The 23,342-nt window shown below is 42.6% G+C and overlaps 1 protein-coding gene across 1 annotated transcript in view; it reads right to left on the minus strand.

Annotated features, from left to right (window-relative positions):
* The window catches only part of LOC103903315 (centrosomal protein of 83 kDa-like), a 39,441-nt gene extending 23,561 nt beyond the window's left edge, over positions 1-15,880 (minus strand). The window contains exon 1 of the mRNA XM_009284505.2: positions 15,724-15,880. Coding sequence (XP_009282780.1) covers positions 15,724-15,880 — 157 coding nt within the window. The remainder of the gene's footprint in view (positions 1-15,723) is intronic.
* Between the last annotated feature and the right edge of the window lie 7,462 nt (positions 15,881-23,342).

A 23,342-nucleotide genomic window follows, 5' to 3' on the forward strand; every position in this document is an offset into this window, starting at 1 on the left:
TTGGGGATGGAGTAAGAGCATAAAGCATTTTTTGGATGAAGAACTGTCAATGGATTTTTTTGGAAGAAGCTATACAAGGAAAAATATTCTTGATTTTTATTTGTCACATGTCTGAAAATAACCCTGCAGCGGAATGAATACGTTAAGCACGGATCAGCGATGAAGTGAACAACTTTACTCATATTATTTTTCTCCTGTAAATGTTTTGTCGTTGGAGTACCATTTCAGCTGAGGTTGGTTGTATGCGCAGACTGGCTAGTAGTGACGTTGGGAAATCGTTTGACCTCCTGATCTGTGTAATCACCAACAGGGATATTGGTATGACATGGCTTTAAGTGGTTTAGTAACGTAAATGAGGCTGGTAACATGAGCTCACTGTATTTTTCAAATATGCTTATTTTCTCTAGCAGTTTCCGAAGTATTACACATAAGCCAGCTATGCAGCTGGACTGGAAATGCCTTCTGGAGCTTTGCAGTTGCCTGTGGATTTTGTATGTTAGAAAGCTGAGAGACTGTATTCTGAATAACGCACCCCCTGCGAAGGAATAAGTATGCTCTAACATTTAAAGAGCCTTTTGATGGCTCGAAGAGAAAGGTTACGGTGACAAAATTACAAGTTCTGTGGCCCAGGCAGTACCCCTCGGCAGAGGTATGTAGCCACGTATGTACAGTAAATGCAACAATCTTTGAGCATCTTGGTTATTTTGGGAAAATGTTCAGACAATACATCAGTCTAGTTTTGAAACAGCTTCAAACATTTTACCGCTGAAACCTCTAAAGCAAATGTTACAGAACATGCAGCTTGTCTGTTTATCTTCTCTAAGACTATGTGAAGTCATATGTGAAAAGCGATAAGAATCACAGTATCTCCTTTGGTTGCTCAACATGAGAAGCTGATGAAGAGACAGTCATCTAGAAGACATTCTTCAGAATAGCTGCAGAACAGATAGGTTTGCTAGGCTGTCTCTGTAGAGAAATGAAGGTGGGATTGTAACCCAGGTAGGTAGGCACGGTCTTTCTTTTAAACCTGGCCTAGCAAAAGTGAGGGCTTTGGTTTGGCTTAGCCATCAAACCCACGTTTCCAGTGTTCCCGGAGTTTGATCGCTACCCTGTGCAGACGTCTGTGCCGCTGTTCCTTTTTTACAGTTGCTGTCCCGGGGGTCGGGCGGCTTGCGTTCCTCGCCGTGTGTCTGGTAGCGATGGGTGGGAAAGCTCACTGGTCCTGAGAGCGTTCCTGCTGGTGCTCCTCCACCCTGGCAGCTCGCTGGGCATGTGAAATCAAACATGCATAAAGAAAATTTACCAAAAGGTAAAGAAAAATTGATTCCTACTCCTTACGTGGTTTCCAAGGCGGACTAAAGCCCCTGTACCAGTAAAGTGGTTTTTATGGATGAAGTGGGTTCTGCACAGACCCCATGGCAGAGCAATAGGAGACCAATATGTTATTCTCAGTCACTGCTGTTCCACCAGAGAAGAGACTATCATCTCCTCCTCTGGGGAGCTGCAAGGGTCCAGTGAATTCAAGTGGAAAAAGATCCCTCTGTTTTTTGTTTTTGCCACCCCTTATACAGTCATAAAGCATCTTTTGTATATGAACTCACTTCGCTCCTCCTGTGAAGGTACGAATACTAAGGATGTGGATAGGACTGAAGTGGAAAAGAAGAGCGTGTAAATCATTCTTCATAACAGAAATACAGAAAACAAATGTTCTCGAGTGCTTGAGTGTGAACTAAACTGAGGACAGAATTTAGGCATACAGCTGTACTCTCCTTCCCGAGGCAGGGAGAGCCTCAGGGAACGGGGTTTCTCCATCCCGGGAGGTGCCTTGAGAAGCTCCGTGGTCCTGCGAGCTTTGCAGAGCACCGGCTGTGTGTGGAGCAAAGGGCTTTTCGTTGTTCCAGGGACCCAAGGCCAGGCCTGAGCCTGGCATTCAAATTCCCTTCACCTGATGTAACGAGAAGTGGCTTATTCCTCTTATTATGTGTTTTAAATAATAATTTGAAATAGCCAGGCTATTCATTACTGGACTTACTTTTTTTTGACACTTTTAGAGAGGTGGCATATAAAATATTTTAATAAGTGTTGCTTTTTAAAATAATATTTTTTTATTATTATGCTAAATAAAACAGTTGAACCAATTTCAAATTTACTTCTGCGCTACACAATCCGCATTCACACTCTTGGAGCAGTTGAAACTCCAGCTCGTTCTCCTGTGCGTGAGTATGATGGGTTGACGGGCGGTTGTACAGAACAGCGTTACGGAGGGGTGACTGTCAGCCCCCGGCTGCGTGCGCAGCGAGGGGGAGTTGATACAGTTTTGTGTAATGGAGTGGTGGGGAAGAGGCATTTGCAGGACGTCAGGTCGCTGCTCGGCTGCTCCCTTTCCTGGCAGGGACAAAAGGCCAGCGATGGAGCTGAGGTTCTCCAAGGAGACCCTTAAATGACGGGGTGACAGGAGGGGTGGGATGTACATGGGCAGCGGGGAAAAAGTATAACCAAGCGGGTGCAGCGAGACAGATAATCCTTGCAGGAGCATCCAGGTGACTCTGATCCTTTTCCTTACGGTTTAACCAGCGCTATGGTGTGCTAAAGCCAATGGGAAGTGCTCGCATGGAGATTTTTCTTTAGATTCTTTTTTTTCTGGAACTATTTCCCTGGTGTTTATGATCTGACAGCAGTAATGAGTCACTGTATCAAAGTCGCGGCCAGGAAAGGAAAAAAAATTGTATATACCGAATGCTGAATGTCGTGGACTGATGCTGCATATGGCAACACAAATAAAAGCGCTGTATGGTTAATGGTGTGAAATTTGGCTCTGTACCTGTATTCGCAGAACATACATGCTTTTAAAAATCCTAATGAATAAGATGATCTATTATTATTTCATTTGTAGGAGTAAAATGGGGGGAAAGATTCTATTGGTCTTATCCACATGTGCTGAAATCTGTAGTAACCTCCAAAATGATAGGTTGGGGAAAGATGGATGTTTTTCAGTTTCTGAAGTTCTTGAGTATTGCCTTAGACCTATGATTTACAAGTAGAGATGTCTTTACTTTTTGTTGGCATGGCTGGGGATGTGGTCACTGGTGTGTTGTTGTTCCCCCCCCCCCCTTCTCTGCCTTGTTGACAACCAGCTGGCAAAAGTGGATTCAAAATTGGAACAAATGCTCCCAGGTGTTACAAGCTTCTCTGATCCCTTTGTCCATATTTAATCTAATCTCAAATTAAATGGATACTATTGATTAGATTCCTTTCAAACGTGTACGGGTTACTCAATGTGTGGCAAAATGTTATTCTTCTCCTGTGTGAGTGGAGCATAAAAGGTGAAAGTATGCAATTAATTTGCCTGCACTTTCTTGAAAATTGTATGCTGGATTTCTGTGAATGCACTGTATGGAACAATATTTCAAGCAAATTATTGTTATTTACTGTGGATTTCGCCTGAATATTTAAAGTCAACAATTATGCTTCCTTTTGGTACTTAATGGCTTTATATTTTTAGAAACCTGGCCAATTCTTTCTCTGAGCTGGTGGCCCTAATGCTGATCTTCAGAAAGCATTAAGTAGTGCACAGAGTGTAACTTCATAGCGCTGTTACTTTACCGCATCAATGACTACATACGTTAAGTTCAAAGTGTTGACGAATTTGGTGGGGACGCTAGTAGCAAGTTGCAGAGTCCATGCCATGGGTGAGAGTCTGTTGCAGGGTAGTTGCTGAAGCTGGATCGGTCGATGGTGGCTTACGTGAGCGATGTGGGTGGTGTTGGCTCCCTCCTTCGTGGCTGCAGCCCGTGGGGTAGGTACCGCTCTCCGAGGAGAGCAAGGTTTCCGGCTGCGGCACAGCCAGCCTTGCAAGCAATGTGTTATAAATCCCAGTACAGGTAGAGACGTCCCTGCCCTCCCTGCAAATGCACAAAGATAAATCCTGAGCTCTTTGCAGGCACGCTGCTTTCTTGAGGCCCCTTTTCCTTCACGTTTTAGTTGAATAAGTGCCACCAGTTGGATGGTCCTTGAGCGATGGAGCGTTGCGTATTGTGCTAAGAAAACAGAAAGACCGGCGCAGATGGGGTCCTTGTGTTTTCCTCTGCCTTGCCACTATTATGTGATTTTTCCAGTCCCAATCATCTTTGGATCTGAATGGCACGTGCCTGCCCCAAGTACGTGTGAGCTGCAGTGGTGACCGTCCCTGGATAAATATCACCACAACCTCCTTGAGGTCAGTGTTGGCCTCTGCCAGGTACTGCCCCACCAAATTAAATTCCCTGAAAAAGCCGCCTGAGCGGCTGTATTTTGCTGTTGCTATCAGGGTGAGAATCTCTCGCCCGTTTTCAAGACAAAAGATGTGAGATAGAGGGTTATTAAGTAGGTGTGTGCATTATCATGGATGATTTATCTGCTTTGTATAGACCATCCCCATGGTCACTTAACTGCTGGTTCATTTAGGCTTTTGTTAAATGCATTAATTGGAGGAGGGAATGTCCTTGATTCATTGCGTTGGATTAGACAGGCAAACCTTGAGGTAGTCTTGTCTTTATTTTTTGATTACAGTTATATAATTAAAATTGCAGTTTCCTTCCTGCGAAGAGTTCCTTTCAACACAAGCTCTTTTCTCCTGATGTGCAGAAAACTGTGTTTATGGTGAACTGCAAAACAAGATTCGGTAAGTGAAATCTTTTCTACCCGGAGACTTGATCCGTATGTCAGAAACTGGTTTTAAAGGCAAGGAGTGGAACATCGGATGGTCCAGGAGTCTTGAAAAAGTTCAAGGTGTGTTGCAAATCAACAAGTAAGAAGTAAGCGCTGTCTTGAAAGACCTTGGGTTTCGGTTCCCTTTTGAAGGGTAAAACGGTACATGCAAGGTTGAAAAATGTCAGAGCAGTCACCTATATCAGCAAGTAAAATTGGAAACTGGTGGTGATAAGATATTCAAAGAAGCATGGAAGGTGCTGTCCTGGGCATAATGTAATTTATCTGACCTGTCAGTCAGGTTCACCAGGCAGTTTCAGTTGCGAGGTGGGACTAGCTAAACAGAGAACAGATTTTCAGTGGGAACGAGACCTTCATTTGAATTCTTCACCGAAGCCTGGCAAGCGTTACGAGCGTCGGTGCTTCTCCTGGCTGCTTCTGCAGAAAACAAGAGACGGTTCCTGGGGGTTGGAGTCCGGGCTGAGAAGGAGCTTGGGCAGGGCCTTCTGGAGTTTGCTTCTGTAGAGGTTTCTCGTGCAAGATCCCCAGAGCTCCTGTAGGGCTGTGAGCGCCTTCGCTTCCTACTTCTTTATTTAGTTGTCTTTGAGAAGCTCCAGCGCCCTGGAGGAGCAGGCTGGATCAATGTGGTTCTCCTTCTCTCCCTGCAAGAGAGTGCAAGATATAATAAAGTGTTTGAAGCTTGGGGTGGGGGGGTCAATCCAAGGAACACCATGGAGCTGGCTGTGCTCCTCACTCAGCACCTTCTCCCAGTACAACCCCTCTAGGTCCGGTCCATATTTGGGTTCCTAAGGTAAAAAGGAGAAAAAAAGCGGCTCCTCAGAGGGGTGATGCTAAACTATTAGTGCTGGGAAATTTAGGAAAAAATTATTTTTCTGGGGGCAGTTCTAAGCAGGCTTTCCTTAGCTGCATGTGCATGCTTTTAATTGACGGCTGTGACATTTTTGGAAATAATGTACCGCTCTCCACTCTGGGTCAGTTAGGCTGTCGCGCCGGGTCAAATGAAAGTCTGTCTTCTCACTTTTTGAAAGTGCCTAAATGTAAGCAAAAGGTCCCCGTAACCCTTGTTAAGGATAAAAATCCAGCCCGCGTTTTCCTGTGGAGGCATGTTTCTAACCACTTTATTAGTAACTTAAAGCCGTTTGTCTTGAAATCTTCCTGTTTTGTCCAGTAGTGACTGTTTGCTCACTTTGTATTTTTCCAGACAAGACGTTTGTAGGTGGTTCAGAGCAGAACAGGCAGTTTGATTGATTCTCCCCTGCTTTCATACGCTGTTAGTTTTATTTAAGTTTGCAAAAAATGGAAGAATGGGGAGGGGGGGGGGGGGGGGGGGAAGATAAAACAAAAGAGGGTTGAAGCGTTCCCCCTTTTTTTTGCCCCTCATGGTTTAGGTGAAAGGCTTTGAAAGAGTAATTCCTCAGTGCCTTTCTTCCACCCTTCTCGTAGACCTGTGGGAGACGAGTCCTACCTACGAGCTCCATCCATCAGTGGCGAATGGTGCAAGTGTGTAAGATCTCTTCCCCTGCAGCCGAGTGCTGCTCCCAGGTAGACAGCAGCAAGCTCCGCTGATGTCAGACTATTGAATTTCTCTTTTTTTTTTTCTTTTTTTCCCCCCCCTCCCTTCTCTCCTGTCTTGCCTCAAGCCTTTTATCTCAGCCTCAAGATTGCTTATTGCCAAGCCTTGGGACAGTGAGATCCCTAGGAGGTAAGGGTTAATGTTGTTTGTTTGTAGAAGAAGGGTGGGGAGTGCTGCAGCTAGACTGAGATAAAAGGTACCACCGGGAAGTGGTTTTCTTGGCTGGGGAAGGTAGAAATGCTTTTAGCCTTGTGACCTAGTTGACTGGCTCCAAGCTCCACGCTGCTGTGAGGTAGCGAGCCCAAGGGCAAGGGCTTATTCTGTGGTTTTTGGTGTGGAAGAGTTTCCCAGGAGCTAGTGTATAATTTTCACTCAAAGGCTCATCTTCGTTGTTCACACAAAGAAAGTCCTTTTGTTCTGGCCCCTTGTCAACAGTCCTCGTCTGAAGTTTCCCCGCAGTGCCTGGCCAGGGCTGCTTGTTTCTGTGGGCCCGTGTCTGGCGACGTAAAACTTGCATGATTTGAAGCTTCTCTCCAAATAAGAGTAATTATTTTCTTTCTGGGTAAGCACCATACGATGTCACATACTCCTCTTCCTTTGGGCAGAGGCATCGTTTTTCTCCCTGGGACTTTGCAAAATTCCAGTACTGAATGTGTTTTCACTGCACAGCACTTGGCGTGAACACAAAATGGGCGAGATAGCACCTAAAGCGCTAACTCGGGGTTTTTCGGAAGTATGGGAGTTGAACTGGGTTGTCTTTATATTCGACTGCGTGCTGTCGGGCCTGACTGTAGCTCTCCATCCAGCCTGTACTAGAGCAGGCATTTAATCCAGGATGCATCTGCAACCATTTATAGCATCTCTGCTGCGTAACGGTCCCCTGTAAGAGGGATGGTTTGGTGGAAGCTTTGCTTCCTCCAGGTTATGCTAGCAGCAAGCTACTGAATTTTGCCCTGCTGGAGGTACCTCAGCCAGGTAAGGAGTGGAGCGATGCTCACCAGGTTGACGGCTAAAAGTAGGTGAAGTTTTGTAGTCACGGTTAACAGGAAACGGTGGAGACTGTAACAAACCAAGAATGAAAGCAGGAGTGGGTGTTTGGATATCTTGAGAGATGGCTTTCCTTTGGCGGGATGAGGGGGTGGGGAATACACCAGGCAGAAGAAGGTTCAAAGATTGAGAGATAAACTTTCCAGAATGGCACCTGCACGAATTTGGGGCACCGTAGCTCTGGCTGGTGTAGAAGAGCTGATGTGATGGTGCTGTGTGTTCATTCAGTGCACTTCGTTGGGGTCCTTTGTGCAAATGGTTTTCACGAACACGGAAGGCAAATTGGGCCTCTCTTTTGGGTAATACAATAACGCTTTCTGAAATGACGTTTTTGTGTGTTACAGGTGCTTAAGGAGCCTCACGTTTGTTTTGCACCACAGGGATTCAGAGAGCTGGTTGCCGAAATACGGCAACCTGCTGGAGTCCAGGTCTTTCTGAAAAATGCCCAAACCTGTGTTTAGCTTCCGTGGGGGACAACCTCACGTAGTGTTGGAGGGGATGATAATCCTAAAGCGTGTGTTGCAAAATGAGGAGTGATTGATTTGGAAACCTAAATAAATCTCACTATTGGATTGGTTACACAAAGCGATTGGCAATAGAAACAAGCATCCTTTTGGGTGGTTTGCAGCTTTCCTGAGCTATGTCTACGTTGCTCAGCAATGCCTGGCAAAAGCAGTGGGTCTGCAGGGGGGAAGCAGCTGGTGCCGTAGGTCCGGCATCCACCCCGTGAGCTTTCCAGGGGTTTTATACTGGCCCGGACTTGATCTAGTCCGGTGGACTGCGAGCCCGGTAGCTGCAGGGGCTCGGAGGAATGTTCCTGGAGCCAGTCTAGTTTCATCGGAGAGGAATCCAGTTGATGTTTGCTGAGACTGCTCTGTGGTGTGAACTAAAGTGCGTTAAGTGAAGCCTAATGCACTTTGTCCCAAAAGCGCACTCTGGATTTGAACTGAAATGGTAAAGGCACCTTTGGAGCCCGTCAGTGCAGTCGGACTCCAGTCGTTCTTCACGTGTGAATATCCCAGCATCTGAGTTGGTTTAAATGACACCTTTGTTCTGAGTGAACTCTTAAACTTCCCATGTTTATACTTTAGTCGCTTTTAGAAAACTCCTAAATGGTAGAAGAGCTATTTCTATTTGTGGCATGCTGGTTTCCAAGCCGTACAGCGTACAGAGATGAGTTTCCTAAATTCTTTCCAATACCAAAGTTTCTTCCTCACTTTTTCTTTCCTAGTGTAAATGTTCTTCTCCGAGATCTTTGATGACATAATATGTACTTACATTTCAGAAAGAATCACTTTCGTGAAAAGTTAAAAAAAATAAATATTATAATCAGTGAAGCATCATAAATAACTTTTATGTCTAAATCAAGCTATTAAAAGCTTTTTTATTTTTAAGTAGATAGGGGAATAAAATAGCTGCATAGTTCATAAAGTGGTATACTATTACTGCCTGCTGTGCCCATGAATTATGCCAGCTTTTTACACTTGTGAAGTAAAAAGGGGATTAGAACTGTGATCAATGTATTATCCTATATTTCTTATTGTGCATTATATTTCCTTTTTGAGAACCTTTGTAGACTAAATGGCTACTAATGACATAATTACAATTGTTTGTCACCACCATAATGTGTGATTTCCTATCTCATCATGAAGATGTAAGTTAGATAAAGGAGGAGTTTTGGCAGGAAGACAAAGTGCAGTGATTTATTAAAGACCAGATGTGGTTGTTAAAAGCTTTTCTGCAGAAGGCTCAATTGAGTGATGTGAAATAGGAACGAAAGCTCCAAACACCAGTCAGTGGTTCTTGGTGTGAGTGACACAGTTGCTCATAGGAGCATGACAAATTAGCGGCATGTTTTATTGTTGTGTACAAATTTATGTTTGAATTCAAACAGCATAAAAAGTTAAAAATTGCTTATGCCATTGAAGTGGATGTTTAAAGGAAATAATGATGCTGAAACGGAGTGGATGACTTGAAAACCTTGAATTCCATGAAAACAGCTCAAGATCATGTTAAGTCAAAGAGTCTCAGGTTTTTGAAAGAGGAGGGGTTACTGAGGCGATTGACAACAAAAAAACCAAATGTGGTGGAATATTAATAAGTCTCGTTTTGATGTAGGCTAGATATCAGTGTAAATCAGCATAACTCCATCAAAGTCAAGGTGAGGACTGGGTTGCCTGTATCCCCCCGCAGAGGCTGATCTTCACGCATCCTTCCAGAATGGGCGGATGCCCCTAAGGAAGGAGGAGAGTGCACAAAGCAGCTGCCGAGCACGGCCTTAACGTTTAAGGGGCAAAGCCTAAGAAAGGGCAATTAAGGGGAAAATAATTTGTTCTTTAGCTCTGAACTTTTGCACTGAGCAGCTCGGGTGTGTTTGCAGAGGAGCTGTGGCCAGCCCCTGTCCCACGGGAACGTTGTTACAATGCTTTTCCCGGTCCTTACGCAGCACCGTCTCTTTGCTTTTTTCGTTTTCGTGTCTTGTTGTGCAGTCGGCTGTGGCTATGGCTGCTTTCAAAAAAAAAGCGTCTGTGTCTCCTTCCCCCCGCCGCGTTGGCAGCACGCAGACCTCCCACTAACACAGGTCGTCCTCGGGACCTCGTGCTTGCAGGAGCTGTTTCAGACTGCTTGCACCGTTGTTTCAGACTTGGGGCCAAGTGCTGCCTCTGGTTAATTGTCTGTACTAGCTTATTACGTGTTTTGAGGCATGACTGGTTTTGGTCTACTTGCAACTGAAATTGTGATGCATATCTGTTTGTGTGTTAGATATAATACTGTTAATTATTGATAGTGATTAATAATTGTGAAGAGATCAGTAGTGATGGGGGACTTCTGAAGGCAGAGGAACACCTTTCCCTGTCTCCTGTTGCTCTCAGCTATTACTCTGATCTAAACTCATGGAAGTCAAGATATTCAGGCTGGGAGATGGAATGATAGGTTCGATATCTCTTTTGCCCTTATTTATTTTAGGGGCCTTAACACTACTTTGTCTTTTTGTCTCTTGCTTAGACGTGTCTTGTGTCTTGCTTGCTAGACATGGCAGGTGGTTGATAGGTGGTGGGGAGGGAACAAGGGAAATGTTCAGAGAACAGCTTCTGATAAGCATCTGAAACGCTTATATACGTGTCTTGTGGTCTGGGAATTCGGCTGAAATTTCATGAAATTGGTTTTATTTGAAGAGTCCAGTGCTGCTCTTGGCTAGGCGCTTTCCTGGTTTTGCAGCTTAGCGTGGTGCTGGTTTCCACTGAAGCCGGTACAGCACAGGAAGTTTGGAAAGAATAGTAAAATAGAATGAAACATAATGCAGCCTTTTTGTGAATCTCTCATCAGATTTTGGCCTAAGATTTTTGAATATTTTTTTTTAATCATTTATCTGAACTGGTAAGCCCATCCCCTTTTATGAATAGAGTTTAAGCTAACTTTGAATTTCCTGTCTTCCTGTTTAATCCAGACCTTTATCATTGCTAGCAGGCTAGGAAAAATACTATTGTCTCAATCTGGGATAACCAAAAGTCCGGTTTGGACACATTCAATTTAATGACTTTAAAGCAGCATTTTTCAAATGAATTTTTGTTTTCTTCTGTCCTTTGTGTTTGTTTTTTTTTTTCCCTGCTCCCAACACAATCAGAATGTTGTCATTTTCCAAATGAAATGCCTTTTTCCTTCTCTCCTGCATCCTCTTTTAAGCCCCTCTTGCTTTCCTCTCCCCGAGAAATACGTTGCATTGCTACAAACATCACAGATGCATTGTCAAAACTCCATGCTTGGCATTTTAGTGATAGAAATCAATCTGAAATACCAGTTCTGGATTACCTTGCACTGTTGAGCAATGTCAGGCAGACTGATTAGTGTGGAGAAGTCTACACTGAGAGTACAACTAATACTTCTTTGTTACCTGTGAGACTTCTGCCTCCTTGACTTTAGTTATCCTCAGGTGCATGGGCAGTCAGAACAACTGATTTAAAGACATGGAGGTCAAGGCAGCGTTGTGTAAGGTCTCTGCTGGCTTGTTGTATTGGGTGTCTTGGATGTTGCGGTGTCTTCTAGCACAGTCAGCTGGAGACATCTCAGTCCTTGGATTCAAAAGGGCAGGGGTCAGACAAACCTTCCTCTCTTCTTAGTCAGGTTCACCAGAAAATGTCTTTTGGAAGGGATGGAGATCTTAGTAGAATGAGAGAAGTTCCTTTTGACATGAAAGGTAGCAGAAAGGAGTCAGTGGTATTTGGGAAGCTCTCAATGAGCAAAAGGAACGAGGTGTCCACAAAAAGTGGGTTGTCTTTTTTTGGATATAGCTGTCCTGCAGTCAGCAAGGCATTGCCCCTCACTGGAGGTGGAGAGAATCCACCTGAGGAGATGCAACTGGAAGCTCCTGCCTGTTGCTCCTGACGGCTGTTGGACCGTCTTGTGGTGCTGGAAAAGCCCGAGAGGCCACGATGCTCCTCTAAGCAGAGGGACCATGGATGAGTAACACAGGAAGAGGTGTGGTCCTCTCTTTGGGCAGGACAAAGGGAACTGGTCATTTTGGTAGCTCCAGCAGGAACTTCCTAATGGAACAGAAACGCTCACTCTTGTAGTGCCGTGTGTTATCTCTGGGGGGGGTGGATGGGTTCAGGTAGGATATCCCAGACCTCCTGAACAAACCCCAAATCTCAAAAACTTCAGTAGTCTTGTAAAAAAGATGGGTTTTATGACTGTTGGTGCTCCTTCCAGTGCTACAGAACTTTCACCTTTCTTACTTCACCTGACGTGAGAAGAGATGGTAAGAAAATGCTGCAAGTGGGAGGAGTGGGGCCGTCGCAGCTGGAGCAGGGCATTGCAGGCACCACTGAAAAGTTTAACCCTGAATAATAGCTGCATAGAATTAATAAGGTTGGGTGAGATTAATAAGGTTTGGGCAAAATTTCCCTGAGAGTGGTCATCTGTAGTATTCTCACTACTTGTTTTTGCCTTTTTTTGGTGTCCACTTCTGTGAATTTGGTAACATGCTTTGTGTGTAGAGCTGCTCAGCCGCACTGAAGTGATTCTGTATAATTTGTATTCATTGTTAATTTTAGTAACTGCACTGAGATTTGAATTACGCTAATCAACTTTTCTTGTAATTTGTATAATTTACATACTGTACACACACTGCAAATGCAGGACTCTGATGCAAAACAAAGTTTAATTAGTGTAACACGGCTACATCAGATTTCTGAGCATGGAAGAGATCTGTAGCAACAGATTAGAGCACTAAAATGTCCGGTGTTAGCGTAGGCTCCCGATGGGCTTGAGACGAGTATAACCAGGACAATTATTTGTAACCAGCACCGTAAATCCATCAGTTGACCCACCTTCCCCAAATATTTGACTTGTGCATAAGGAGGCACTAAAAAGTTTAAGGCTGTCTTGGTTTCTCTGGTTGCTTATGTAGCTTTCCATTGGTAGGAGAAGGGGTTGGAGGACGCTTCTCCTTGAGTGCGGCGTTTGTGCTCTGCTTATAAGGTCCTCCTGCCCAGTCTCCACCAGCGTATCCCACCTTACAGATGCTTCCCTTGCTCCATGGAACTGAGTTCCCCTCCTGAAGGACTCGTGGCTGTCGATGTTCAAGATCTGGCTGTGAACAGAGTACCGTTTTGGAGATAGAGTTTGAAATGTGATAGTTTTTAAAACACTGAGTTATTTGTGGTTCCTGCCTTTTAACCTAAAATCACTCGCTCGGTACTTGTGATTTTACTTTCTTAGTTTTAAAAGTCTGTTTCTTTCTTTGGTTGTCTTATGGAAAGACGTCTACAGTGAAATGAAGAGGAGACAGACTGGTTACATAAAGGCAATGAAACTGTTCATTTGGCAAAATTTTGACAGATCTAGAAAACAAAAAACTTGGGGCAAGAACAAAATAATTTTGCCTTTCTTGGTTGAATGTGCTTCAGTTCTTGCAATCTTGGATGGCGTCTGCAACAAATGAGAATCTATTGAGCTTTACCTTGAGTTCTGAATTTTTTTTTTAAAAAGGGTATTGACCCTTTAGAGCAAATAGGTTTTTCTCAAAAAAGAAGTCCTTAGCTGAATTAACAGATGCAAAAATCTCTGTCAGCTGATACCTGGCTACTAGACTCTCATTTCTGAAGTTAGTTTGTTGCTAACTGGTAAGTCTCATCTCTGTGCTTGCTCTAACCTTGTGCAGTAGTTGTCCAGCTGAGCTCCGTGAGATTATCTCCAGGTGTAAAGCCCAGCCTGCTCATAAATCTCTGCGGACCCGGGGCTTTATTTTCTATCTGCTCAGGCACCGTGGGTCTCTCCTCCTCGGGAACGCTCTCACCGTGTTGGTTATGACTTGGGAGCTCCACTCCGTCATCCTTTCAGGGCTGTTAATAGCAGGGATAGGTTTTAATGTCAATTTTTGTAGGCATTATGTTAATACCATTGTTATCTAATTAGCGTCCGTCCTACATTTGTATATGACATTGGATGGGCAAGCGTAAATGAAATGGACTCTGAACGTTTTATGAGGTGTTACTGTGAAACTACTTCACTCATCATTACTTAAAAGCCAGAGATTTGGCCTTAGGTATTACATCATGTGAAAACCAGTAGACAAAAATGGTGATCAATTTTTTATTATAATAAAGTTTTAATATGAGGCATTTTTAGATATGTGTCATGAATATATGAGTCATGTATTTCACACCAAACCAAACCTATTATGATTATATTTCTACTTCAAGGGGTTTTCGGTATTTAAATACTAAATTTAATTCTGTGGTTAAAAATGATTCATATTCAAATCTATTTTTATGCTTTATAATTAAATAAGAAAATATTGCTTGTACCTACACTTTTACTATTCTGGGTCGTATTATAATTATTTCTTTAATTTGACCCATAAAACCAGTCCATTTCTTCATTAGTAAATTACAAGGATATCGCAACAGAAAAATGAGTTTTGAAGGTGTCTTACCATATCTAATGGGAATTTCAGTTTGGGATTTTCTCATTTCTTTCATTTGTTCCTTTTGTAAAACATGAAGATACTTTCTAGGTAAATTAATCCCTTCAAAGGAGCAAAATAACTTCCTTTTCGGAAAGGGTTATTAGAGACTTATTCTTTATAATCTTAAATACCACTTGTGTTAGGCTGAACAATGCATGAAAAAATTACACTAGTTTAAAAAAAAAAAAAAAAAAAAAAAAGAAAAAAAAAAAAGATTACCAGCCAAAGCCAAGTATATTACAATTATGTGATCATGGAAAAGTGAGCTTTCTACTGGGAAAAACGTGATCTAGATTCCCATGAAATTTCTAAGTTTAAGTATTTTTGTAAATTAGGTTGTTCCTAGTTAAACAGGTGGCTTTAAAGGCTGGTTTCACTGTTGTTTTAATCATAGTTTAGTTACCATGGAGAAATATGCAAGTTAGCATTTATACACAGAAGTGAAATTTATGCTGCATAGATAATAGCCTAAATTTAGCATGACTTAAGTTTACCACTTCCTTAAGAAAAAAGATATACATGTTTTATTATTATACTATCACACTATCAAGAAGTTAATTTCTTTAAAATATTTTAAGATTTAAAAGTCAAATTTTTTTGTCCTCAAATGAACAGTGTTGCTGTTTTCTCATTTTTTGAGCTCTAGCTTGAATTTATTTTTTTTTTCCCCCCTCCCATTTTTTTGGTCGATTTCTCAATTTTTAGTTTTAGATTATCTCAGTGCCTGGTGTAGAGCTGGTTTTAATTGTGCAACTGGCGCGCTGCAATTCAGCGAGGGACGTTGCAGGAGGGAAATCTTTGTTGTACAATTTATTGAGGCATTTCAGCTGTTTGACCCAGAGTTTATCAGAATGGAGATTTCTGTTACTGAACTGAAACAATACCGGGAGAGGGAAGAAAGTGGCGAGAAATCATAACATTGTGTCTTAGAGAATAAAGCCTCTCCTGGCTTAGCTGAGCCTCACGAGCATGCGGAGATGCTGAGTGTCTTTGGCTGACCTGGAGAACTTTTTCCTCTCGCCCAGTCGCCCTTCCTAATTTAACATGTTTTTTTGGGGTTGTTTTTTTTTTGCCCTGTGTTTTTAAGTTCAACAGTCCTGTCTGTAGGACCTCGTGGCAGAGCTAAGTTTTCAAGGACAAATGTAGTAAGAGTAGCGTGATCCAACAGGAGGTCCCCCAGCACACCGAGTGCAGCAGATCCCTTTCAACACCAGCTGTTCTCACAGATATAGATTGCTGCAGTGAAATTTTCTTAATATAATTCAGGAAGCTCTAGAGAATTCTCCAAAACAACTGTGCCAACAAGGAAAATGTTGAATTTTTCATCAGCTGCCCAACGCTGAGAGTTAGTGGGCAATCCGTTCATTCATGACCAGATGTTCAGTGTAGTAATGCTCTGCAGTTAACTTGAACCTTGTGGCCTGTTTACCGTCGGTTGCAAGGACATTGGCAGGAGCCCGGCGCCGGAGGATTGCGGCCCGAGAAGGTGCGAGATCCGCCTGCGTGTCCGTGGCCGCCTGGTTTTCCATCAGCGACCAGACAAGGTAGGGAGCGATGGAGGAGGGAGATGACGCAGCATCAATCATCGCAGGGGCCTGGCGAGAAGCATCTTTATTTTGCAGCTCTGTTATCAGAGAAGAGCTGACAAATTTTTATCTTTCCTTCTTCGAAAGGGAAGATTAGCTTTTTATTTCCGTGCGCGGGGTGGGGTGGGGGGGTGGGGGGCTAATGCTTGATGTTGTGTGTTGTAACTTTTTTTTTTACCTTTTTTTGGTGGCAAAATTAAAGGAAGGCAGGTGACTGCAACTTTGTGCAGCTGTGTGTGTGTGCATTGAGGTGGGTAAGGTCACGGTGGGGGTAACTCCACGTCAGCCCCGTCTTGAGCTCAGCTGAAGCACGAGAGTTGACTCCTGAGTAGACTCGTCCGTTCGCTCAAGCTCATGGTTTCTTTCATAAAGATGCATTTATGCCTTATGCCATTTCAGTGTGTGTTAGGCACTAGTACACAGAAAAAAATAGTATTGAGTAGGAGTTCTGGAATAAACAGTGTGATTTTCTACTTTGAAAAGGATTCTTCCTTTAAATGATTAACTGTGTTTGATTCTGGGTATGCCAGCTGGCTAGAAGAGGGAAGGCAGGATTTGATAATGTTTAGTTTTTTCTTAGATGTTACAAGAATCTTAATTCCTTCCTTCATTGTATTTCAAAATAATATAACTATTGATTTCAAAGTGGAATCGTCGATGAAACTGCTATTATCTTACGCTGTCACAATAGCCGCACTTTCTCAGGTTTCTTTTATGAGCAAGGGGAAAAAATCCCTCTTCTGTAAATGCGATAGTTCAGGCTTTTAACTTTCAGGCATACTCTTGAGGAGGAAAAATTCTCCCATATACATATTTTTGAAAATGATAGCACATCTAATACTGCGTGCAGCAGACAGACCAGATGGGGATGCCACTACCTGCACTTACTCTGAAGAAACAGTTGTTTGCCAGCTCTGCACAAGCACTCGTGTGAGTAAACGCACACCCGTCTTGCGTAACAGTAGTGTGACCGTCACCGGCCATGGTAGGACACCCATCTAACTGTCATCTTCGTTAGAGCTGAGCCCTCCCAGTAATTATGTTTGCTTTGGCACGGCTTTCTGGCTCCAATTTGTCAAGTTGCAGTGAAACCCTCCCTTTGCATTTCCTGCTCGGGGAGAGGAACCTTGTTGCATATTGTGTTCAGCCCTGGAAATTCGTCTTTGTTGTGCTTATGAAGTTGAGCTTGACCTGTCTCCTGAAAGGGCAGGGGGAGTTTTGCAAACAAGCCCCCAGGCTTGTCCACGTAGAAACAGCAACAAGAAAATGCCCTAAACCATAAACTAGAGGATTAAAATGACGGTAAATAAAAATAAAAGTTCATTTCTCTTTCTCTCTCTCTCTTTTTTTTTTTTTTTTAAGAGGAAGGATGGCAGAATAATAGTCGTGTTACCATTGATGATAACTTGCTGATAGAAAAATGAGAACAAGTTTACAGTAGCTTTGACATTAGTTACCTTTATTCAGCATGCTCCAGCTGCACTGAGCCCTCAGGAAGCCTTCACCATGCACACAGTTTGTTCTTGGGTGTGAAAGCAAACAGTATTTGAGTTGGCAGTAACTTCCCTTTTAGAGAAGTTTGCTGCCTCGGCAAGAAACCGCAGCATGAGCTTTCTGCTGTTGAATGTTTCCACTGGCAGGATGGCCTTTTTCCACATTTCCTTGGTTTAAGGAAACAGATTTTGAACTCTTTCTTTTTTTTTTTTTAAGACAAAATGCCAACATTTAACAGCTGGAGTTAGCATATAATTTATGGTTTTCACTTTTATGCTCTTTCGGATATGTAAAAATTAAAAATCTGCAATTATTCTGAAGTTATGTGAGTTATTGCAAAAGAGTGATTAAAAAGTCGAACCTCTGTTATGAGGATGTCAAGAAAGTCATTGTTATCTAAACAGTTATTCTTAATTACTCTCTTTAATGACTTTTAATTTTTATAATTTACTTGTTATTACACCCACCATATAAGTGATATTTAAGGAAGTCCTTTGTTTCCCCCCTTTGATTAACAAGGAGGAGTTTGTTCAGTTCAAGCACTTTTTTTATATATATTTTTTTTTTTGTATATATAAAAAAAATTATTCTTTCGTGTGAGCTTGTTAATCCTTCCTCTTCTGTGCGAGTCTTCCCACTGCAGCAGCTCCTCTCGGAATATCGACACAGGTACAGCAGACAGAGGCTTCAAAGCTGCACCTTGCCAAGTTCCTACTCGCTAGCAAGAAGGGCTCTTAAACCTGGCAATAAAGACATCCAGATGCTGAACGGACCCGGATTCACCTCCGTTTGCTCCCTTTTGGGATGGCCTCTTTTCTTCTGAGCTGAAATTCAATGTACATTGCTCAAACGTTAAAATGCCTCGTATTGGCTACAAATTTCAGATCCCAACCTCAGCAGCTAGAATTAGAAACAGATCAGATGCAGGAAATTAATGCAGTCAGCCAATAAATTATGGAGCAACAGTCGCCATAAGTACTGTGGTATTTGTGTTCGGTCAGTTCAGGGATACTCGTTGTGTTTTGCTGAACATCACTCAGCTAACATCTGTATAAACACCGAGCACACAGCACAGATCTTTAAAAAGCAAATCAGCCCCAAGGAGGCTTCGCTGAAGGAGTTACCCTGGTTTCACAAGCTAGAAAAGAGGGGAGGGGCGGGAAGGAGAGGGGAAATGAGAAAGTAAATATATTATGTACAATGCTGTTCATATTAAAATCACTTAATTTGTATTTTAGATTTAGGGGCAAAAATATGTTGTAATGATGAACAGCAGCGTTTGAGAAATGTGTATTTTTTATTTTCAGAGACAGTAGCTGTTTGTCATTTTTATCTGTGCGACTTGTAGACTTGATTGGATTTATTATGTATGCTGCATGTTTATGGCATTTTTATTGTATGCTGTTAATTTGTTGTAACTGCTGCCACTTTCTTGCCAAGGACCCCTTGAAAGCAAGTATGTGTCAACAGTTACCTTCCAGTTTAATAAACTTAATGCTACTTCTCTTAAGCTTGGTAGAGGCCAGGGTTGTGCTGTGTTCATGGTGAGCTTTTTAACTCCGTTGTAGCTGAAGAAAGTTGATGCAGCTCGGGCACAGACCCGCAGCATGTGTGTTTGGAGCTAAAACATAAAGATACTAAGGCAGTGGTAGCCTGCAGTTAGAGCCACTGTAGCCTATGGCAAAGCGAGAAAAAGGAAAAAATCTCAAGCTTGTTTTAAGTAAGCAGGTCAATCGGCTTTTAAAATCAAATATAAAATGACTTTTAAAGATGATGCTAGTGGTGAAAAAATAGGATTATACCTTTTTATATTTTTGAAACCCAGAAACATTGATAAATTATCCAAACAGGATTAGAGTGTAGTTATTGGTAATAAAACTGAACATATTTATATAATGAGGATTAAGCAAGATGAGACTTCATTTTCCGGGAAAGATGCAAAGACAAAAATTAATCCCGCAAAAACATAACGTGATGTGGATATATATTTGATACAACTAGAGGTAGAATTAAAACAGTGGATTATAGGTGCTTTGTGGTAAAATAATGGGTAAAGTTGATAGATTTCATTTTCATTCTGTTTAATTTATTTGAGTTCATTATTGCCTGCCGATGAATCTCACCGATGATGCCTATTCCATGAGGTCAGCTGCGTTATTAACTTTCTCAGTAACGAGGCAGAAGCATGCTCTGGAGAATGAGCAAGGAGGGTTCTTCAAATGAATGGAAACTGCGATACCCTTTGTTGTTGTGACCATGGCCGTGTGGTTCTCAAGCCTGTGATACAGAGCAATGGGTGACGTGTACCCCTCAAGAAGGGGTGCTCTCGGTGAGGCAGGAGGTACTTCTTGCCGTGAGCATGCTTGCTGTTGAGCGTTGTGATTTGATGGGACCAGGTTTGTAAGATGGCTGAATTTTAACGCCCGTAGAAGATATCATAAACCAGAATAAGTCACGCTGGAAGACAGTGCAGTCTTAGTGTGTATGGCTGCAATGTCTCTTCAAACCTGCAGATAGTATCTTGTCCCGCAAGAGCCCTGCATTGAAATCCTCCTCTCCTGGAAAGGTCATGCAGGTTTTCCTTTTGGCGTTGCTGAAACCTGTCTCTTTTCACTCTTCGTGTCTGAAGACTGGTTTGCTCAACAGTGCCACACAAAGCAAACTGAGATTTTGTTCAACTCGTTTCATTTGTGGTACGAACTGGGTTTCATTAGCTCTGCCCGTGTTTTGTCTCAGCGTTATTGTATTCACCTCCCGTTCCACCTTGCCCATCACCGTGTGCATATTTCATATTGTAATGGTTGCCCATATGCGTACTTGGAAATAGCACCTGCTTTTTTCGAGAGTCACAGCACTACCGAGGGAGATACCTGATTTGTAATCCTGGTTATATTAAAAGCTGATGTAATGCTGATAGGCCATATAATGTGGATTCAGAAAGAGGAAAAACCCCTCACTGAGTGTTTTTGATAGGCATTAAAAATAGCCCATATTGCTAATATGTGCATTTGCACTGGCATGCACATGTACATGCAGACATGCCCTCTGCCATACTTTGACTAAATTTTCTGCACTTATATATGAGGAGGGGAATTTCATCTGTGACAATGTAGAAAACTGACTTTTTTTTTTTCTCCTTTCTTGTTTTTTTTTTTCTCCATTTCCTTTAGCGATGGTTGTAGTTCTGATATTTTTTTTTTTCTCCTTTCTTGCTTTTTTTTGTCCATTTCCTTTAGCAATGGTTGTAGTTCTGATAATTATAGGCACTCTTCTTGGGCACTGTTTAATAAAAGATGTGTTCTGCATTTGTAGTATGGGCAGAGATACTTTGGTGTGCTTTGATGAATCAGCGTGCAAATAGAAACACAATTTGTTGACTGAACGGATTACAAGACATAGTTTATCTGAAGAGGGGATGTTCCCGGTGGGTTGAGAGGACCTGAATCTGCTCAGCTTTGGAACACCAGGCTGGAATGTCTCTCTGGTAGGTACAGAAAAGTTAGGGCCTGACTTTGTACTTTGCTGGTTTGTATTGCAGTAGAAGAAAATACTTGTACAGTGCTGCAGTTGCTTCCCCAATTAAGTTATATTTTATGTGTAGGTGACTTGTTACATACCTGGCTCCTTCCACGTTTAATTCCATTATTTGTGTTGGCAGGAATGTACCTTTTGAGTCTTTAGAAACATCAAGTTGTATACGGTCCAATCCGGAGCCCATCGGGTGGGGGGAATTGAAGCACCACCTTGCACTCGGCGAGCTGGTGGTCAAACCCGCGCAGTTTAAAATGGTTTCTTGCTCTTGGGTTCATGGTGTGAATCTCTGAAGGGATGATTCTTCCTCCTGAGCTCCGTCGGGGCGTTCAGGGTCCCTGTGCCTTGGTGGTGCGGGTGCCCGCTCACGGCGAGCATCTCTCCATTTCCCTGGTGCGAGACCCTACCAGGGGCTAATTCTCTGCTTCGTGAGATGTTACCCTGCCTAAACCCAACCCAGGACAGATAAATTGAGAAAATAGGTCTCATGGAAAACATACAACTAACAAACATTGTTTGTTTAGTGCTTCCCCACCCTCATGTTTAATTGTATAAATTAAATGTCGCGTCAGTCTGCCTGAGGTGTTGGCATCCTATTCAAATTTCAATTACCACCATTAAAGTATATTTACGCAGTGCACGAATATAGGGAGAACGTATTTATAGCAATCTTTTATTGCTAGTTACGTCCTAGAAAAATAACACTGAAGTGCTGAATCGCTAAGTTTAAGCAAGTTTTAAGTTGAAGGAAAATTTCTTTTCTCAGGCAGTGCAAGTCCTAGGCGGAACGAAACAGCAATGAATTGTATCACCGCTCAGCTCATGCCTGTGTGACTGTACAGCGGTAATAATATATTGTTACTGGAACGACCTAAATAATTAATTGTAAGAAAACAACATAGTTAAGGCTCAGGAGGGGAGCAAAGGGGAGAGGTGCAAGACTGAATTTTCTCACTGCCTGAAAACACCTTTTGCAATGATGTAGCAAAACTCTCTTTAGCTACTGCTAGGAGGAAAATAATTGAATGGAGGCTGAAATTATACTTCTGAAAGAATAAGCTTTTCTGTATATCAAACAGTTCATACAGTAAAACAATGCTGTACCTGATGAATAATTAGAGTACTGAAAAAAACCCATTTCTCCATGTCTAACTTAATATGTGAGGCAATTTTACCCTTACGAAAAAACGTAAGGAATGACTTCTGTTTTCATCTCCATTCCTTGTAAGAGAGGCTCTTTCTGTAAAACAAAGTGTTGTGGAGCTCCGTGAACTTCTCAGTCACTTTCCAAGATTGTCCTACGTGACCCTTAAAGTGTTGGTGATAGATTCAAGTGTGGTGGTGGTTGTGGGTTTTTTTTTTTTTTTTTCTTTCTTTTTTTTTTTTTTTGTCTAAAGCAATGGGTAAAAATATCTAAGAAGAGGAGAGAGTGCAAATGGTAATACTGCTTCCTTGTGTATACAAGACAGGGTTTGTGAGAGAGAGGATTAAAGGTTTTCAGTATTTCATACAGTGAGAAAATAGCATTAATTTTTAGGTTTATGTGAGTGTATATGAACTTCTAGATAAAGTTGCAGCGGCTGTAAAGTATTCTTTTCTTCCTTACTCTCCTACATGAATGTGTTTTAATTAAGGTTTTCTAAATTCTTGCTAAGATAGAAGCTTTTCCAACTTGCCTCTTTAAGCTATGTTGAACCCCCTCATCCAACGAGCTCACGATGTTCTTGAGGCTCTTGCACCTGCAGCGCAAGTGCATCTGGACCAGAGGGTGGGTATTGACATTATCTCTAGCAACTAGGACTTGCAATTACTGTAAGTGACCGGTACATTCATGCTAGGGAGTTGTGGGGAGCTCAGATTGACCGGCGTGGTTGTTTTGTGGGTGTCCTGCTGTTATCGGGTGTGTCTTTTTCTCGTGACAGGAGCATGGGCTGGGAAGGGTCTTTTGGCTCATCCGATCCCAGCCCCTCGTTGTGCTCCTGCATCCAGTGCTGCTGCACCTGGATGGCTTTCCCTGTCCAAGCCAGAGGTTGGCAGCTGTTCTGCTTAACCAAGAGCCAGGACTTCTTAGCCTGTCGAATCGTTCAAACGTGTATCCCTCACAGAAAGCACTCTTTCCTTCCTTATTCTCCCCCCACCCAGTTCAGTCAAATGTCAGGTTTTGTTTCTCACCTCCACATAATAAAATCAAAACTATTAGTAATGAGAAGAACCTGTAGAAAGGAGAGGTTTTTCTCCTGTCTGCCACTTCGTGCCTGGGTGTGAAAGGAGCCAGGATCACGTTTCTCCCGGTAGGCGCCTCGCTGGGGTCCTGGGCGCGGGGAGCGAGGAAGGGGAAGGTGCGTGAGGGCGAGGGGGGGCACCCTGTATGTGACTCGGTCACACTGATGAAACCTGTGGTGTTGTCTGTCGGTTTGTTGGGCAGGGAGGTGTGTTT

The sequence above is a fragment of the Aptenodytes forsteri genome, unplaced genomic scaffold (assembly GCF_000699145.1).
Source record: "Aptenodytes forsteri isolate BGI_AS27 unplaced genomic scaffold, ASM69914v1 Scaffold53, whole genome shotgun sequence".
NCBI classification, from domain to species: domain Eukaryota; kingdom Metazoa; phylum Chordata; class Aves; order Sphenisciformes; family Spheniscidae; genus Aptenodytes; species Aptenodytes forsteri.